The sequence below is a fragment of the Mus caroli genome, chromosome 13 (assembly GCF_900094665.2).
Source record: "Mus caroli chromosome 13, CAROLI_EIJ_v1.1, whole genome shotgun sequence".
Classification (NCBI taxonomy): Eukaryota; Metazoa; Chordata; class Mammalia; order Rodentia; family Muridae; genus Mus; species Mus caroli.
In genome coordinates this window covers 101612050-101632260 of record NC_034582.1, presented here as the reverse complement: position 1 = coordinate 101632260, position 20211 = coordinate 101612050, and the positions used below count along the sequence as shown (strand labels likewise).

Here is a 20211-nt window from a genome sequence, read left to right as displayed (position 1 = left end):
CTGTGTGTGTGTGTGTGTGTGTGTGTGTGTGTGTGTGTGTGTACTGTGGATGCATGACCCTAGTGTGGAGGTCAGAGGGCATCTAGCAGGAGTCAGGTCTCTCCATCCAGCAGCAAGCATCTTTACCCACGGAGTCATCTCACCAGTCTTAACCAATCCTTGTCAATGGCTTATTAGTGTAGATGCATGTAATTTTTTTTATTCATTTAATTACTACAGTATTGAACAACAAAGCCTTTGTACATATTTGACTGATGATGAACAAAATTAAGTTATGGCAAAATACCATAGGCTAGATAGATTAGATAAGTGGCATTTTCTTAGAGTTATATGGTCAAGTCCAAGGTCAGGTCCTGGAAGGGGCCGATTCAGCTTGCAGATGGCAATCTTCTTGATCTTGCTCATGGATTTCCTTTCTTCTTGGGGGTGTGTTTAGAAAAGGGTCAGGGGCACCCTCATTCTGATGTCTCACCTACAACTACCCCTAAAGCTAATCATTTTAGGCCAATGACTCCCAAAAGTTTTCCTCTGAACTCCACAAGACTGTGAACTGCACAAGTATGTGTGCACACACCCCACAAATAAATACATTTAAAAACTGAAACATGAAAACCGATCATTTGAAAGGCAGGCCCACCTCCAAATATCACCAGTTCTAAACTCAGGGAAGCGCATTTAGTACACAGTGCTTAATGTTTTATCCTCCTAAGTTGTGCCAAATTATATATTTATTACATTATGTAATAACTCAGTTTGCCCCCAGCCCTTGCCAACATGTGGCATTCTTAGATCATATATATTATACAACATCTAATTGTGACAATACAATATAGACATGGAATAAGTACATTGTCACAATAATCTTTTTGTACTCTTCTTTCCACTGTTGGGTGGGCAGTTCTAGACCTCTACTGCTGAATGACCTCATGACCTCAGACCTTATACTTTACCAGTCTGAGAGATGTGAAGTGCCGTCTCACCGTGGCTTTGATGAATATGCTCAGTGATACTGAACACCATTTCGTGAGTTCATACGCTCACTTGACATTCCAAAATTGATATCCAATGCTCTGGATCGTTTAAAAATTATTCCTATTTTTAAACAAGCAGTCAATCCAACACTGAAGTCGATGGGGCCGGAGGGTAGGCTCAGTCAGTGCAGGCATGCACCACCACCAAGCCTGAGACCTGTGGAGCCTTCTGTGTCCACAGGATGAGGGAGAAAAGTGACCTCTGAAAGGTGTCCTCTTACATCTACACTGGTGGGCACACACTCAGGCAAAACACACATGCATATAATATAAAAAATAATCTAATCATTTAGTGTTACTCACACACACACACACACACACACACACACCCCACATTATACCTTTGAATCTTGTTGATGTCCATAGTAAAAACCTCCTGCCTGCCTTTGTCCTATATCCAAGTTGTTCTGATAGACTTCCAGAGATATTTTGTAACTCATATAAAAGACAACACAAGCATTTATTTGTTTGTTTGCCTATTTATTTTCTTAATAAAAAACACTGGAAAACTTCACATATTTCTATACTCCTCCTTTTTCCTTAATAAACAGTGACTCTTGATGTTCATTCCATAAAATCTCTATTTATTTACCTTCTCTATCTCTACCATATGACTCAATCACGATTTATTTAACCAGTTCCTTGATGTTAAAAACAATAGTAAACACATAGACTAACACATTCCATCTCCCCACCAACACACAAAAGAGGCAAGTTAGCCTCAACTTACAGAGCCACTGGGGCTCAGGGAGATTTATTGACTTACCCTGGGACACGGTGTCATGACATGCTAGAGTTGAGATTCAAAAGCAGGCTGTCAGGCTATGATCTTCATGCACTTATCAGATACACTACTACAATGAGGAATTCATTTTTCTACTGCAACGTTAAGGTATATAATTTTGTTTGAATTACTTTAAAGGTATAAGGATAATTTGGCCTCTTTAAAATAGTGAAATGAGCTCAGCCATAAACATATTTATTACTTCTCCATTTCTGGAAAATCTTTTTTATTTTTTTAAAGACAAGGTTTCACTATGTCGCCCAGGCTGACCTCAAGCTTGATAAACTTGCATCTCAGCCTCTGTATGCTGAAATCATACACATATGCCACCATGCCTAACTTCTCTGGGTATTTTTTAGTTTGTTAAATAATTTTATGCATATGAATGTTTTGTCTGAATGTGTAGCTGTGTACCACATGTGTACTTATGTCCTTGAGGGCCAGAAGAGAGCATTAGATCCCCAGGGACATGAGTTACAGACGGCTGTGAGCCGCCACTTGAATACTCGGAATCAAACCCCACTCCTCTGAAAGAGCAGCCAGTGCTCGTCGCCACTGAAGTGCTCTCTAGCCCTGCTAACTTCTTGGTTAATAGTTTTAATTCTCTCTGTCTTTGTCTTTCTCATATTCTGTTATACTTGTTCATTGTGTACTTATTGCTGCTGCTATAAATTATTTAGCAAATAGAGGCTTTGTGTGCATTTAAGTTATATTTTCAATTGTAAATTTAAGACCATTATTAATTTTTAGATTTAAAGTTTTTTTTGTGAGTGTGCTTGTGTGTGTGTGTGTGTGTGTGTGTGTGTATGTGTGTGTGTGTGTGTGAGAAGATACATGAGCTGCAGCCACACAACTGATACAGGACTGAGGCCGGTGCAGTCACATGAGCAATGGTGTGGCCGAGGCTACAGAATAACTTTCTGTTCTTCTCTTCCATTCTGGGTGGGTTCCAGTTATGGAACACAGGTTGTCAGCCTTATACAGCAAGCACCTTTACCCTCTGAGCCATCTTGTTACCCCCAAAATGTTATACTTTTTGTGTAATTCTGTGTCCTTTGTCTTTACTAAACTCTAGTTTTATTAACTTGGCTATTACTTCTTTTAAAGCTTATCTTGAGTTAATGACTTCCCTTGAGAATAAATAAACTTTTATTTCTGCTCACTGCTTTTCATCCGCTGAGAGGAAGACAATCTATACTGGCTACTTCTCTTAGCAATGGCCACCAAACTTTGCTGAGAGCCAGGATCACTGGATGGTTAAAATCCACATTTCTAGATCTGGGTGTAGTGATGTATACTTGTAATCTAAACACTTAGAGGTTGAGACAGGAAGATCACCATGAGTTTAAGGCCAGCCTGGGGCATATAGCAAATTCTTATCTTTAAGAAATATATATAAAAAAATCAGTCTCCTGGAAAAGCCTTTTCAAGGATGCCGATTTAGTAGCCCAAAAGGGTAGGCCAACATTTATTTCCACAATACTCTGCATGATTCTGATACAGTTATTGTATGACTGGCAGTTTAACAAGCTGTGTGGCCCATATCTCCTGACATTCCTTTATTACCTACCCACCTAGATTATGAACTCTTCAGGAAAGAGATTTTGTCTTACTTTTCAATCCTTGTTGCCTAGGAGAATAGCTTACATGCTGAAGACGCTGTCTTAGTTAGGGTTTCCGTTGCTGTGAAGAGACACCATGACCAAGGAAACTCTTATAGGACTTTTAATTGGGGCTGGCTTACAGGTTTCAAGGTTCAGTCCATTATCATCATGGCGGGGAAGTATGGCAATGTCCAGGCAGGCATCGTGCTGGAGGAGCTGAGAGTTCTACATCTTGGTCTGAAGGCTGCTAGGAGAGAGACTGCTCCCACAAGGCTAGGAGAAGGGTCTCAAAGCCCACCCCCACAGTGACACACTTCCTCCCATAGGCCACACCCACTCCCACGAGGCCACACCCACTCCCACAAGGCCACACCTTCTAATAGCCATTTCCTTGGCCAAGTATATTAAACCACCACAGATGCCAAATAAGTGTGTAGATGGCGAGGAGAAACTGGATAAAGTTGTGGCATGCAAGTGCCTTAAAATACTTACACCGTCATATCTCTGTTATGTGTGAAAATAACTTTGGTTTAGTCACGAGAAGAACATAATGGCACTGTGCCAGGTAACTGATACCAGCCAGCCATTCCCAGGTCCCACTGCACTTTTTAAATTTCTTTATAGCCTGTCGATCTCAAAGGTTTTGTTACTAACGATTGGATACCGACACAAACTATGAACCTCAGACAAATCACTTTCTTTGGGGTAATCCTGTTCATTTATGTAAAGCGCATGCTAAATTTTCATGCTATAAATGAGAGATATGAGGAAATACCACCCCTTAACTGACTGTAACAGTCGCTACTGTAATACTCTTCATACAAATTCCAATCACTTAAAACTGAATAGACATGTCTTCCTACTGCGAAGGATTGCCACTGGTAAGCCTGAGATTAACATTGACTAATTTGATTCCAATGCCATGAAAATGTTTCCTGTGCTGCTTGTAATACCTGAAAGGTGGTGTAGTCAAGTAATCTTAATATCACAAAGTCCCAGATGGGGTGGGGCAAATCCAACAACGTAGTAATTACCATCATCTACATTTTGTGATAAAGAGCCTTTCAAATAGAACTGCTGCCTTAATTTGTATCTTATTATGGCCAACAATGTACTATCCAGGAACAGTACATTTTAATGCTTTAATTGAGACAAGTCTTTACAGTAACTAATTAGGAAGCTGTTATCATATTCATGCTTTGAAACTTCATTAGTTCTCAGTACTTTTCAGACATTACCACATCCGTTATGCTGTTTGCCTTATGTATGGCTCTGTAAGTTTTAAGCCGGTGGCTAACTGGTGTTTGGTGTGTTCTATAGGTTCACATAGTTCAGAAGATATGGGCTCTGTCTTATCAGGGCAAAATTCGTTGGTGCTTTGTTCGTGTTTTGCAGTCTTGCCTTGTTTTAGGAATCACTGGGGTGATTAGGTAGCTTCTTACTCACTCTGGACATTTGCGCCTCTGACTCTCATTCCATTTTTAGGAAACCTTCATCAGTCCGGGTAAGATGAGCAACTGAGGGCGCTCTTTTAACATCTGGAGCCTTGCTCGAGTAAAGCACATTCTCTCCCACTCACCTACACACTCAGCCCAAAGATACTCTTACTAACAGACTACCAAAGGGGATCTTGTTTAAAGAAATTTGATTTTTACAAGCGATATACTGTTTTGTATTTTTATAACATGCTGAATATTTTTTTTAAAAAGAAGTTTTTAAAAAGCCTGAGTTACTTTAACAAGACATTATAAACTGGGAAAGGTATACGCAGGAATTTACTTCTTACATGTCTGGATGCTGGGGCCAGGACCAAGGAACTGTCACTTCGATGTCTGGAGACTTCTTCAGCAGACCTTCTTGCTAAGCTCTTGTTAGCAGAAGAGAGAGGCAAGGCAGCTCTCTGGAGACCTTTATATGACACTACATTTGCACAGGCTCTGATCTTATGATCTCATCTCTTCCCCAAGGCTCCGCCTCCCAATGCCAGAACGCTGCTGACTAGGTTTCAACATATGAATTTAAAGGGACACAACAAGACCATAATTTCACCACAGTAACAATGCTGAGGGGAGTCAGGAGGAAGAGGTACCAGGAGTTGTTGTGCGAACCTCAGTTGCAAACTTTCCTAAATTGTCCTAAGAATATTGCCTTTGCTCAAAATGTGTATTCTGAGCTGTTTATTCTCTTTATTTTAAGTATGTGGTTGGTATTTATAGATCACTTGGCCTAAGTGACAATGAAGACCAGTTCTGAAAAGCAAGCTTAGTGGAAATGGGTATACACAGGTTGGTGACTGAATTCCTATGTAAACAGGAAACCACACACTGCTTTCTATCATTCATTTTCTATGGCACACGTTGTCAAGCACTGACTGTGCACATGGCTGTCATTTAAAGGCAGTATCTCTGGTGTTGATTTTACATATCTATTTTAATGCATTTCAGATGAATTCTCTATTTTCAGATACAAGGCATTTATGTAGGCAAAGCACTCTGAGGGTCAGGGATGTAGGACAGTTGTTAGGATGCCTGTTTAAGGATACACAAAGTCCTAGGTTAGAACCCCAACAGTACATAAACTAGGGACACATGACACAGGATGTAAGCACTTGGGAGAGAAGATTGAGAAAGTCAATGTGACCCTCAACTACAGTGAGTTCAAGGTCAGCCTGGGACATCTGAGACCCCGTTTCAGAAGAGAGATAGAAAGAGGACAGAGGAATGGCAGGAGGGAGGAACAGAATGGAGGAGAAGAAATGGAAGGAGAAAGAGATTGATTGATTGATTGATTGATTGATTGATTGATTGTGACTTTCAACCCCAAAGGAAAATTTGCACTACTCAGCTACAGTCCATTTATTTCAGCATCCTTCATCAAGACCAGAACAGAGAAAGATTAGATTTGTCCAGAGGGCTTAAGGAGTTGCAACAGGTGATGACAGTGAGCACACAAACAGCCCGTTATGACTTAGAATCTAAGGGAATGAGCTCTTGGTGCATTGAGAAAGGAGAGCCCGATGTCTTGATGATGTACGTGGCACAACTCTCAATCCTTATAGAAAAGCTGCTCTCTGCAGGAGAAGGTGGCCACAATGCAGAGAATAAGAGACTATGGAATGCCCAACTCTGGATCACATCTGGATCTCATCTCCTTCCCCCAAAGCTCAGGGATCATAGAGGGGGCAAAAAGGTTGTAAGAGCCAGCGGTAGGGAAGGAAGGGCCTTGGTGAAAGTACTTTCTGTGACATCACACACATGCGCGCATAGTGGCTATGGCTGTGTGCACAAGACCTGTGAAAGATCAAGCCAGCCAAAAAGTCCAGCCTGGGTGGGCAAGGAGATCATGAAATCTCAACCCTAGGTGAGGAGGGGTACCTGGGAGGAGCTGGGGTTGGGGGTGGGGAAGAGTTCATGTTTTTTTCTGGGATGCAGTCCCTGGTAGGATCCCATGCCCTAGAAGATGGCCTTATACCTACACCCATACTGCCAGCATTAAGCAGACTCAGGGGGTTAAAACAAAAGTACATGAATCAGGGTTGGAGAAGTGAGTGTGGGTATGGGAGGAGCTGGAGGGGGAGGGGTGAATGGTTCAGACTCACAAGACTGTTTCGTACAATTAATTCTCAGACATTAAAAATAAAAACAGAAAGGAAGAAATGAAGCACTTGGCCGTTCAAGACTGCAGCTAACGATGGCTAACAATTCAGGAGGTCTTTCTCATTTTTCTCCTGCGCACACAGCAAGTGATATTTCCCAGCCAGCCTTCCTTACATTTTACATTTGGTCATGAAAGTAACTTCTGGACAATGGGTTCTGAGCCAAGTGTTACTTCGCACTTCCTTCCCCGTGAGAGACATGGTGCTCTCTTACCTTGTACCTACAAGGTCCTTTGCAAGAGCAACACTTGTCCTTGGCCACTGAGCCATCTGTTCAACCCACAGTATTCATTTGAAAAAAAAATCAATACTGATCTTGGATATTACAGAAAAAAAAGGTAATTTACACCATAAATTTAATCTCTGTTGTGTTTATACCACAGCATAATAAAATGACTTCCATTTTTAAAGAGTCTGAATATGCACATGTGTGTGTATAGGTGTACATATCTGTGTGCCAGAGAGGGGGTTGAATATCTTTCCCTATATACTATCTACTTATTCCTCTTAGGTCGGCTTTCTCTCCATAATCCCAGGGTGGAAGTTTTCTTGGCTAAGCTGGATGCCAACAGCACCCAGTAACCTTCAGGTTCCCACCATGCTCCAAGTTGGGGTTTCAGGCACATGCACTAGATTCCTGGCCCATTAATTGAGTGCTGGTATCTAGATTCTGGTCCTTACAATCACACAGAGATTACTGTAACCACCGAACTGTCTCTTCAGTCCCATGACTTTAAATCTTCCATCTGCTTCTTTATACACCTACATAGTCTTTCTTTTCTTTGTCTTCTAGACATTTGAGAGTCTTCATTTCACCTCTCTTTTCTTTCTTTCTCTCTTCTTTTTACATTTTTACAGTCCTAATCGTAACCTAAAGTGTGTAAAATTTCCAAGTCTTGTGAGCTGCCCATAATAGAAGGTGGAGATGAGAATAAATAGCCAAACTTTGGGTCAAATGCAATGGAAATGTTTAATCCAACCACATTACCAAGTAGGAATGTGTGAGCAGTAAATACCATGTAAAGAAATCTGAACCTTAGGTTTCACAAAAGCCCCTTACTTTCGTTAGTTCCCGAAAACCACAAGACCCTTGAATACCCTGCTTATAGAATATGGCTAATGAGCACTATCTTAGGGTTTTCTTCTCATGAATAGATGCCATGACCAACCAAACAAACACTTAATTGGGGCTGACTTGTAGCTCAGAAGTTTAGTTCCTTATCTCTATGGTAGGAAGCATGGCAGAACACAGGCAGCTGGAGAGAGGTCGCTGAGAGTTCTACATCGGGATCAGAAGGCAGCAGGAAGAGAGAGTGACACTGGGCCATTCTTGAGTATCTGAAACCTCAAATGTTTGCCCAGTGACATACTTCCTCCCATGAGACTACATCTCTTAATAGTGCCACTCCCTCTAGGCCTATGGGGGCCATATTTATTCCAACAGCACAAGGTCCATGGAGAGCAGTGGAAGATCCAGGCAGCCTCTGAGTGATGTAATAGCAACTCTGCCTGAAGAATCATTTGCTACTTTATGAGAAGAAAACCAAATTATGTAACAACCGACTTAAGTAACAATTTTGTTTTCCATTAGCATTCATAGCATTCATTAACATATAATAGATTTCACTGTACAACTTAGCTAATATTTAAGACACTTGAAATTTCATACACAGTAAATGACACACACACACATAACAATCAATTAACTCTGCAGTACGTAAACTCTGAGATTATTATGCAATTAAGGGCTTGGCAGTGGGTCGTTTGCTAATTAATTACACATATACATGCGGCACAAACTTTTGTCAAGCAGTATTCTAGGTACTTTTGATGTGGTAATAAGCAAAATAGATGAAGTCTTTGCCCTCGTGGAATATTTCCAGTCTAGACGGGAGAGCACGACAAAGCGAAGGTCGTCTTTGAGATTTTACCATAAGAAATCTACTAGTCAAGTGCTTTTACATGCCAGAAATATACTTTACTTTTGTGATTCCGTAAGATGTCTTTATTCCCTTCTACAAACGATGGTGCTCGCTCACTATATGAACTTGCAAAGCCGAGCTGTTAACCAGTGCTCACTGTACACTTCAGATGGAAACATGAAAAGCCAGCTCAGGGGGATAAGGAGGCAGTAAAGGGCTTGCGGCCTAGCAGGAGGGAGAGAGGCCACAGGCACCTGAAAATTTGGGTGTGGTAGTACGCATGTGTGATCCCAGTGCCGTGGTGGTGGAGACAGCAGGATGCCTCCAGAACAGCGAATGGAGCTGAGTAAGCGGCTGTCTTAAAACACTGAGGTGGAGACTGGTGGAGTAGGTCAACCTGTGGTCTCCATATGCAACTCATACATGTGTGCATGTATGCACCTACTCATACATGTACACATGTATGCACCTACTCATACGTGTGTGCATGCCCACCAACCCTTTACTGACCCCCATAAAGAGAGAAAGAGAGAAAGGGGGGGGGGGCTTCACACTCAGTGTTCATTCAGCAAGGCAGTTCCTTCACCTTTACCTTCAATGAACTTTAATTATTCTTGAATTATAAAGCTCTATTTATGCCTTTCACACTGAATACCATTTTAAATGTGTTCTTAAAAAATCTCACAATGAATGATTTTAGAACACTAATTTTCTATTCTAGTTTTCTGACCTAGTTTCTGAGCCAATGAGTGCAATAGAAAGGCTGTCAGAATCACTCAGTTCCTGTTTACTGGCACTACCAACAAGACTTGAGCTTCAGGCCTTCTGCTTTCATTTCCTTTAATCCTTCCTTCCTCCCCTGGTCTAGCCCACCTTATTCACTTCTTAATGTACTCCGGCTGGCTTTCAAATCCTTCTGCCAACTGAGAACTGACTGGGGTTATAGTGCACATATCCCATCTAGTTACCTGCTCTTTCTTGATGGATCTGTTATGATTTTAAAAGTAATCTTAATAGTTTTCAATTTCTATAGCAATCTAGTGATTCTAAGTACTTATTTTCATTTGTGTGCATGTGTGCATTACACCATGTATGTACGAGTGTCCAAGAGGAGAGCTCTGGATCCGCTGGAGCTGGTATCACAGGTGGTTGTGCGCTTCTGATGTGGGGGCTGGGAACTGAACTCAGGCCCTCTCAAAGACTAGCAAATGTTTTGAACTGCTGACCACTCTCTCCAGTCCCCTCACTTCTTTCAATAGTATTTATGGGAACCCTAATATAGGTTAAGAGCACTGACTGCTCTTCCAGAGGTCCTGAGTTCAATTCCCAGCAATCACATGGACAAATCTTCTAAAAAAAGTTTTTTTTTTTTTTAAATAACCTTGCACATATAGGAAAACATCGCAGCCCTATAATATTGATAAAAATGGTTAAGTCAATTCCCAGGTTCATTAGATATTCTTTAAGCACAGCTTTGAGTGATGTATTTATTTAGAAATTATCGGTGTACAGAGCAGTGCTGATGGAGCATCATGTGACAGGGAGGGACTCTGAGGAGCGAGAGCCTGAGTCATAGGCTGCCGCCCTTTGCCCAAGATGTCAACAGGCCCTAGGTTAAGGTTGTTGCTCACCTGTGCCACAAAGAATAATACAAACCAAAGAGAAGTATAAATCACTGAGTCACTTGCTTTCCAGAGCTGACCACCAGAGGCAAGGAAACTAAACCACCAGTCAAGCCTAGGGCCATTCACTCTCCAGTTCTGCAAAGTTTACACAATAAACACTGACAGACACACAGAACCACAAGCTTGAGGAACCCAGTCTCACACATTGATGCAACGGATGCAATGGCCGAATAACAAATCTAATTAGGGTTTCGGGACCCTCTTCACCTGCGGGAGCACGAACCAGGAGATGTAATAATGTAATGTACACATTAGTGCAAAAGCTACAGTTTTCATGAGTAGCAAGAGAGTGTGGGCCATTGGCTTGCTGATTCTGACACAGAGAATGCTGATAGAGATCACAACAGCTCACCTTCTTTTCCTCTGTTTTCAGTTGTCAGTTATCTGATTAGAAATACACAGCAAGAAAGGAACCGAGTTCCCTGTATCTGAAACTATTCCAGACACAACTATAGAGACAGGTTATGTTTGTTTATATTGCAGGGAGTTGATTACAGCTTAGCTGGGAGAGCGCTTGCCTCGCTTACAAGAAGTCTGATCTCAGCAACACACAGTCACTAGGTGTGATGGCTCGTGCCTGTGGTTCCAGAGATTGGCAGCATCCGGAGTTCCAGGTCATTCTGGGCCATAAAAGAAATTGGAGGATAACTTGGGTTGCATGAGATCTTTATCTCAAAAAATGTTTCTTTACATGACTTGTTATAATTCTAGAAGTCAAGGAGATTTAACAGCCACTCAAGGTAGCACAGAAGAAACTCACATGTTCTTTGCAAAAAAAGGACTAGGCGTGGTAGAGGCCCACGGCTGAAGAGTGCCAGGCTACGTCTGGTAAGGACAGCAGCACTTGGTGTTTTCTATGTAGAGTTAGTTTTCCAGCCCTGCAAACTCCAAGTGTCATGGAAGCGTGCACCAAGATTCCAGAAGAGCCACGGAAGGGAGGCCAGGTTTCCTGCATGGAGCTCCTGAGTGGGCTGTGCATGAACTGTAAAGGTGAAGTTCAAGTTACAGTGGAGACCCCAGGATACTGCAGTTATCAGAAGTGTGGCATGTCTACTGAGGGAAGAAAGGTCCAGGCACTGGGTGGAACTGATCTAAGAAAGGCCAGGCGTGTGTGCTACTGGCAACAGATCTAAAGAATGGAGCTGAGCCTGTTGAAGTCAAGATGCCATCATGGGCCCAGGTGCAGTCGTGGAACTTGAGCTTCCTTCCCTCCGCTGGGTCTGCATCTTGCTTTGGTCCAGTCTTTCTGCTGTTGTGGAATGGGATTGGTTACTTGTCTATTCTACAGGAACAAGGGAATATTAGAGCTTTCAAGGGTTGGATTTGAAAGAGTACGGGGACTTTCGAAGTTGAACCAAATGCATTTTGCATTCTGAGATGGCCATGGACCTATAGAGACCAGTGGTGGATGAATGTGAAATGTCCCCATGGTATTCAGATCCTAGCTGGCAGTGCTGTTTTTCTGAGACTGCAGACTCTTTGTGAGGTGGAGTCACCTCTTGACATTCATGCCTGGCCCCGCCGCTTCCTGTCCTGTCTGTGCCTTCTTGTCTGCCTCCTGCTTCTGTCGCTGTTCCTACCATCTGTTTCTTTCCCCCACGGTGTCCTGTACATTCAAACCATTTGCTAGAATCGATGCTTCCTCCTTTGTTAGGCATTTGATTCCAGACATGAAAAACATGACTACTATTTCCTGCTTCCCAGGTTTGCTGCAAACACACAACCCTCCCTGTTCCCACCTCCCTTGTCAGTCACCATGTTCACACCAGCCTGAAGTCATTTGCATCTTACAGTTGGTATAACTCAAGGCTTGTCTTCAGAATTTCTCTAAAGTTTTATTTTCTATCTTTTCCTTGTCTGTTCTAGATGGAACTTTTCGGCACAGAATTCATGAAAAGAGTTTCAGTTAGAGAAGCCATTTCTGTCCGTGAGGTCACTTCACTTCAGCTGGGCAGCGAAGGCTCTGCGCACTCACTTCTCTGACTGGGAGGCCATGTGCCTAGCTTTGTGAGGCTTCTGTCTTGACTTTTCCACAGTGAGTCACAGTGAAAGTGTTTATTTGTTAACAATTCTAGGTTAACTGAAATAAACACTTTCTCTCCTAAATTGTCTTTGTTCAGAGTATTTTATCACAGCAACAGAACTTAAACACACACACACAAGAATGGAGGTGACTTCATAATAATCACTCCTGAGTTGACACAAGAAAAGGAAAGAACAATTGTATGACAGTTCATGTTTAATCTAGATCCCTGCATGGATCTTGCTGAGTTTCACAGGAAGGAATTAAGACTGAGTGTAAGCTGCCCTCTGAAAGCAATACAAAGTGGTCAGGGATTGCCTATGTGATACGATGTTCACACTGCAAGATGCATGAGCGGCTAACATTCAATATGAGGGAGAAGAGGCTCCATTACATGAAGCCATTCAGTTTGAGTAAAGAAATCTAGCGTTATGATGCCACCTTTGCAAGTTTCTCTAATCCTCCTTGCTAAACTCCTCCCTGAAGGTGGGAAGGGCAGGCTGCCAGCACAATCAGGAGTCAGAGCTGAGAGCTTCCTCGGTCATACCTTTCAGCTCCTTGGATGCACATATGAAGGTCCCAGCTGGGAATAACAATTCTGTTCTTGTGCTGTGCCCATAGGGGCTGGCCCACCACCCTGGTGAATGGGCTCAAGGAGATAAGTTTTGATTAATTAACCGACAGAAAAGTATATTTCAGGGTATTATACACATCAATCTCATTTTAAAGCACACAGGGAAATATCCCAAATTCAGGATCAACAGGTTAAAACTGACTGAAGAATTTAAAAACAATGAAACAAACAAACAAACAATCACACACATGCCCAGGAGGGGCCACGTGGTACACACCTCTAACCCCGCACCTGGGAGCAGAGGCAGAACAGCTGCCAGTGTGAGCCGAGTCTGTTCTATACAGAGTTCCAGGCTAGTCCAGGCTAGCCAGGGTTACACAGTGAGACTCTGTCTCAAAGACAACAATAACGGGAAGAACAGCCCTGCTCGTGCTGAAGTGCACACAACACTGTCCTGGAAGTCTGATGGACAAGGAGCCAGGGCTGACAGTCACCCATCCTCGTCACTGCTGCTCCAGGCGTCCGCGAATGCTGGGTTTAACTGGGATTTGGCTGGAGCCTGTAAAAGAAAGGAGAATCTATTTTATGTATTTCATAATTTTAGCCTCATAGTCATTATGAAATATGCTAGACTAACATCAATTAGAATGTTTGGAAACTGTATTGCTGCTAATTTAAAAACAAAAGTAATGTAAAGATAATGTAGATTTATTTAAAACCAACAAAAGCTGACTTTTCCCAAATAACATGCTTTCCCTTAAAAGCACATGCACACATCTACACAATGACACAGCTCATAGTGTCCTCAACGCTGTGGAGAAGGTGCAACCCTGACCTGCTGGGGTTAAGACTGGACGCATGCCTACAGCGGGCGGGACAGACAGTCCAGCACACAAATGCCGCCAACTCTGTGTTGTTTGGATGAACTTTACCATTAGAAATAAGAAGTACCAAAATTTGAAGAATATTTTTGTCAGTGAGGATAATTTAATACCCCCAGCCCCCTTTGGAGACAGCTCTTGCCCTGTAGTCTAGGCTGCCCCAAAGCTCATTACATTTTTGGGGTTACAGAGATTGTGAACCCTTATGTGGGTGTTGGGAATTTAACCCATGTCCTCTGGAAAAGTAACAGTGCTCTTAAGCATTGAGCCACCCTCTTAGCCCCGCTCACTGTAGTTCTGTAGCTCAGGGGCTCTCAGCTGTGGCAAGCTCATCCTCCCGAGGAAAAGGAGCACAATAAGCTTGTGGCCACTGAGCCCAGGTGAACAATACACCTTGCAATGCAGAAGTACTATGTAAGGATTACTGCATAGCCATGTCTCTTGGTTTGTTACAGCTAACAGTGCCAAAGCATAGAGAAACTCCAAGAGAAATAAATGGTAACAAGGTTAATAACTAGCATGGAGTTTTCCCTGGGAGAGTTCTCTAAAAGTTATTTGGGCTGTTTACTCAAAACTGCAATATATATATACTATATATATATATTATATACCATATAATAATATAATATGTATTATATTATATTATATTACTATATATAATACATTATTTATCATATAATATATCATATATTGCTATATATAATATATTATATATAACACACATAATATAACATATATAATATAATATATACAACACTGTTCCATATATAATGTTATATAAAACATATATAATATAATATTATATATATAAAACATTCTTCCACCCTAGAGCCATAGGAGAAAAAGGTTTAGCAACTGGAGAAACTTTAATTAACTGAATTATCAATTCAGTTGTTAATTATCAATTTACTTGTATGGAAACCAAGACAGCTACTTTCTTATCGTTGGGAAATCATTTCAAAGGGCGTAAAAGATGATCACTTTTCTTGAGTTAGGAATCAGGTCTGTTTGTTATTCTGCAGCTCTGCCTCTGCCTATTTAATCTAATCCAAATCTCAAGAGCCACACAAATTGTAAGCCTCGTGTTAAACTGTCTTAGATACAATGCCTTTTCTAATGTAGAGAAACATCTTCCGTGAAGGGCTATGTCTAAGAACGTCATTTCCTTTAGGATCAACATGACAGAATCTTACAATTCAGATGGGAAAGCCAGTGTTCCCAGTAATTTCCCACACCAGATAGACCAGCTAGAAAACACACCGTGATGATACAGGCTGCTGCAGTTGTTAAACAGACCAGAGTGCATCGCTAAACTTAGTGGCTATCACCACTAAGAACAATAGAAATTTCTTTACATTGTCTCCAAACATCCAATATCAAAGTATGACCAAACTCCAGCTAACCACTCATTTCCAGCCAGCAGTAACAGAGGCCTGAAATCCATTCCTTCGTCTGTGATCCAAACATTTGTTGATTCTCATGATGCCGGATTAATAGTGGTAATGCCTTACAGTTCAAATATGACTTCCATCAAGGATGATATATTAAACTGGGGATGGTGGGACACGTCTGTAAACTTCCCACTCTGGAGCCTGACCATTTAACTGCTAAACTAGGTGGTTCAGAAAGGCTTGAAACTCATGGCATGGGATGACAATTCTCTCCTGTCTTTAGACTTTGAACTCTGCCTTAGATCGCTACCAAAAATATCCTTGGGGAATAAAAGCCACACAAAGCTCATGTGTTCTACTTCCACTGTGAAAACCCAATGTATAATCTACTAATCATTTTAATTTCATTTGAAGATTCAACAGAAAAACACATTTATATTTCACTATGAATTACTTAGTTATCAGAAGCAAAAATAACCAAGATTTTCACATACTTGTGCATATACTTACTACTTACAGTTGTAAACACAGAGACTTGGAACACATTACAATGCCACTAGTCTATTGTATTGCTAAAACAATCACAAATAAAACACCAACTCAAGAACTGCAATAACAGGACTGCAGGTGGATTTAACAGATACATAACTATTTGAGAGCCCTCGACTTTGGTTTTCTCTACAACATCTCCTCCTAGTGGACGCTGAGTCTGTGCATGAACAACCCTCCCTCTACCTCACCAGGTCTCTGGTTCTACAGATAGATTGTGCATGTTATGGGGGTAATAAAGCTTGGGTTTAGAAGGTACCCAGCCCAGAACCAAAAAAATCAGGCTTAAAACAAAGCATCCCAAAGTTTCAAGTATCTGGTGTTACTGGAAAGTCTCAGAATTTTCCATGTCAGCTAGTGATACAGCCATACAAGTACGAAGTAGAAACAGCCACTTCCTGTGCCAAGGTCAAGGGAGCGGGGGCTGAATCTTGTTTTTTGTCCCAGGCTGCCTCAGTCCCCTGAGTGCTAAGGTTACAGCAATGAGTAAGCACACTCGGCTGGCAGTAAGATTCTAGAAGACAAGATTAAAGCTGCAGTATATCTTCACTATACATCTCTGGCAGCGAAAGGTACTTAGGAGATAGATTGGCTTGAGTTGACCTTGGCCAATTAGAAAGTCTGGGTAAAACCAAACTGATAGATTCTTTATATATAATACAACAGCCTGCCAACTAAAAAATGGAAGTGTTCCTGTCATCTAATCTAACGTCTTTTAATTTCTATAGGTAAAATGAAATTACTCCTTTAAAATTTGGGAGACACCCCTCAGGCATCCTGCTTAGGCTCCAAGGGAAACCTAAGAACAACTTTGGCTTGACAATCTGACACACGCATTGAAGATGCCACAGTTGTCCCCTAGCCGACCTAGGCTTGCTGACACTCGGAGCAGGCCGTGTGTGCATGTCTATGTTCTGTCTTTGTGTTATGCTGAGCCATATACACGGCCTCCCTGGGAAATGGCAGTTACTCAGCTAACAGCTCAAGGAAAAACCTGAGCTAAATTATCCACATATGCAACCAGTTCTCTTTCCAACTGACTCTCTGTTGGGGTATACACATTCTACCTACACTCACTCATACGAACCTTTTAAAAATAAGATATAGCACTTTACATTAATGAGTTATTCAGATCCTAAAGGTGAAAATAGGAACAGTATATTCTATTTTATTTATTTACTTTTTGTTTTTAAAGACAGGATTTTCTATGTAGTCCCAGCTGTCCCAGAACTTGCTCTGTAGATCAGGTTGACCTTGAACTCAAGAGATCTACCTGCCCCTGCCTCCCAAGTGCTGGAATTAGAGGCATAAACACCTGGCTTATTTTACTGTTTTTATAGAAAATGTATTTTCAATAAAAATTAGTATTCTATTATAGACAAAAATTATTTACATGTATGGCTATTTGCTTGTATGTATGCATGCTCAGCACTATCACGCCTGGTGCCTGCAGATGAAGAAGGCATCAGACAAGCTGGAAGTGGAGTTACAGGTGACTGTGAGCCATTGTTTGGGTACTGGGAATTGAACCTACATCCTCTAGAAAGTGGCCAGCACTTTTAACTGACAAGCCATCTCTGGCTGGCAGTAGTGTATTTGAGAAGATTAAGGCTTTATAGCTCTCACACTTAAACTTGTTGCATCTTTGTGAAACAGGGCTTCACTCTGTTGGCCAGTATTGGCCTTGGTCTCAGTCCCCTGACCCCGCCTCAGCCTCTGAAGCACTCGGTCACCAGCCTGTGCCTCACACATGTGTTCCTATTTGTTTTCATTTTCCATATGTAAGAGTTGCTTAAGATGAGACGTCCAAACTATCACCACAGCCATTTAATTTTCTTCTAAAATTCTCACCTGTGTGATTATCACAGTAGCTTTATTTTTAATTATTTTTATGATTTTAATTTGGCAAATGGTTGTTATACTTCCCAACATGACCCACAGTTATGTTATTATTTATATATATAATTAATATACACACACATATACATACACACATTATATATATATGTACACACACACATACATATGTATATATATATATATATATATATATATATATATAGAGAGAGAGAGAGAGAGAGAGAGAGTGTTTTCAAAAGCATGACAAAATAATTAAATAAAAATGCAAAATAAGTGTCTAGAACAAACTATTCATAGTCCAGTCATCCAAAGAGGCTGTATGCTAAAAACAATCAAGCCAACTGAGACATGTGAGGAGACCTGGACACACTTATTTGACTTTGGCCAGTGGCCTAAGGATTTATGAATGTGCCTTTCTCTGTTCATCTAGTTTAAGGACCAAAGAAAATAACTTCCAGGACTAACACTGGCTGTACTGGTAGAATTCAAATAGAAACTGTATTTGGCCAATAGCTACTCCCGTCTATCAGGGTTACTTACTACCCAGGGAAAGCTCTGTTTCTGCTGTCTTCTGACATGGCCCCCTTTTTACAAAGGAACTAAGGATACGGAAAAGTATTTTCAGAATATCAGACTTGCTTTATTAGTCATTTTCTTCCATTTCTATTCGAGTTGATTTGAATTACCTACAGGGCTTGCTCCATTTCTCCATCAAAAAAAAACAAAAATAAACAAACAAACAAAAAACCAAAAAACAAAAAACCACCACCACCACCAAAAAAAACCTATACCAAGTTATTTCATTCATATTTTTCTATCTTTGACATTAGGAAAAATGGGGATGTTTAACACCACTTTCCAGAAAAATTCCTGAAAGAGAGGACATCTCAGACATGTTTAATTACATAGCAGAATTCATGTTCAAAGACCATCACACTTAAGCCTGTTTCTGTCACTCAATGCTGGTTGGTTTATAGCAGTACAGTAGGCAATTCTCCTACTGCTCACCAGGAAAAGGTCCCTAAGATATTATCACACTAGTGCTCAGTTTGAAAACACTACTTTATCATGCTACCTCTCTTTATAATGTAAAGTGAGAGAGGCCACTGTCTCAGGACAGGGCTCAGGCCTTTCCCCTCTGTGTATCACTTTCATCTAAGGCTTTTTATTCACACTGCCATATTATCCTAGATAGGCTCTGAGGTTGCAGATCCCAGTGTGAACTGACGGAATCTGACATGTGAACAGACAGATTTTAAAATGTCATGTACCATAACTCAAAAGTTAACTCCAGCTCTTTCCTGCCATCCAGACTGGGGAAGATCCAGTTACTTGAGGCAGGGTCATAGCTGACAGGCAGGCACAAGCATCCAGGAGGCCCAGGTAATGCCAATGCATGTGTCACTGAAGGATCAACTTTGACAAATACCATTAGGTGACCTGGAGATGTCAGGGAAGTGGTGTGGCATCACCACGAAGGAGGAACCAGGACTGCCCACGCGTCAACCTTGTTAAACTGCGCATTCTGCCAGTGAACAGACGTGGGCCAATGCTGCCTACCTGCACCCCCTGTTCCAAATGCAGTGCAGAGTCCTGGGAAGGGCAAAGTTCCCTAGGCAAGCCTCCTGGCTATAAAGCCCAAACTCTTCAGAACAGCGGAGAAGGAGAAGATTCACTGCATCTGGCACTTGTGTCCTGGTGGCTTGAAGCCATGCAGGAAGCAAGCAAACAATAACCAAAGGAGATACTTTAGGGATACTTCTAGGAATCTACCCTAAAACTAGTTAGAAATATGAACAACTTTTGAGAATAAATTTATATTGATGTTGTTTAAAATAATCAACAGAAACTGTTAAACATTTAAATTATGACTTATAAATGACAGAATAGTATTGCATTAAAAATGTTTCCAGATAGTAGGGGGGCATGGCGGTGCACACCTCTGTTCCCAGCCCTCAGGAGGCAAGGCCAGGCAGATCTCTGAGTTCGAGGCCAGCCTGGACTACAGAGTAAGTTCTAGGACAGCCAGGGCTACACAGCGAAACCCTGTCTCAAAAAACAAAAAACAACAAAAAAGTTTTCAAATAGTTACTAATGACATGAATGGGGGTTACTATAGCATGTCAATGAGAGAAGACTCTAAGTTACATATGATGAATTACTATTACCTTAAAACAGTAAATAAAACCTTCACCAATTAAAATTGAAAATGATATGTTCTTTTAATATTTTTCTAATTTTTTTTTTTTTTT

The 20211-nt window shown here is 41.3% G+C and overlaps 1 protein-coding gene across 2 annotated transcripts in view; it reads right to left on the bottom strand.

Annotated features, from left to right (window-relative positions):
* Positions 1 to 10469: 10469 nt before the first annotated feature.
* Ercc8 (ERCC excision repair 8, CSA ubiquitin ligase complex subunit) overlaps positions 10470 to 20211 on the bottom strand; it is a 39323-nt gene continuing 29581 nt past the window's right edge. For both annotated transcript variants that reach the window (XM_029468475.1, XM_021180092.2), the window contains one exon: positions 10470 to 13837. In XM_029468475.1, coding sequence (XP_029324335.1) covers positions 13769 to 13837 — 69 coding nt within the window. In that variant the 3' untranslated portion in view covers positions 10470 to 13768. The remainder of the gene's footprint in view (positions 13838 to 20211) is intronic.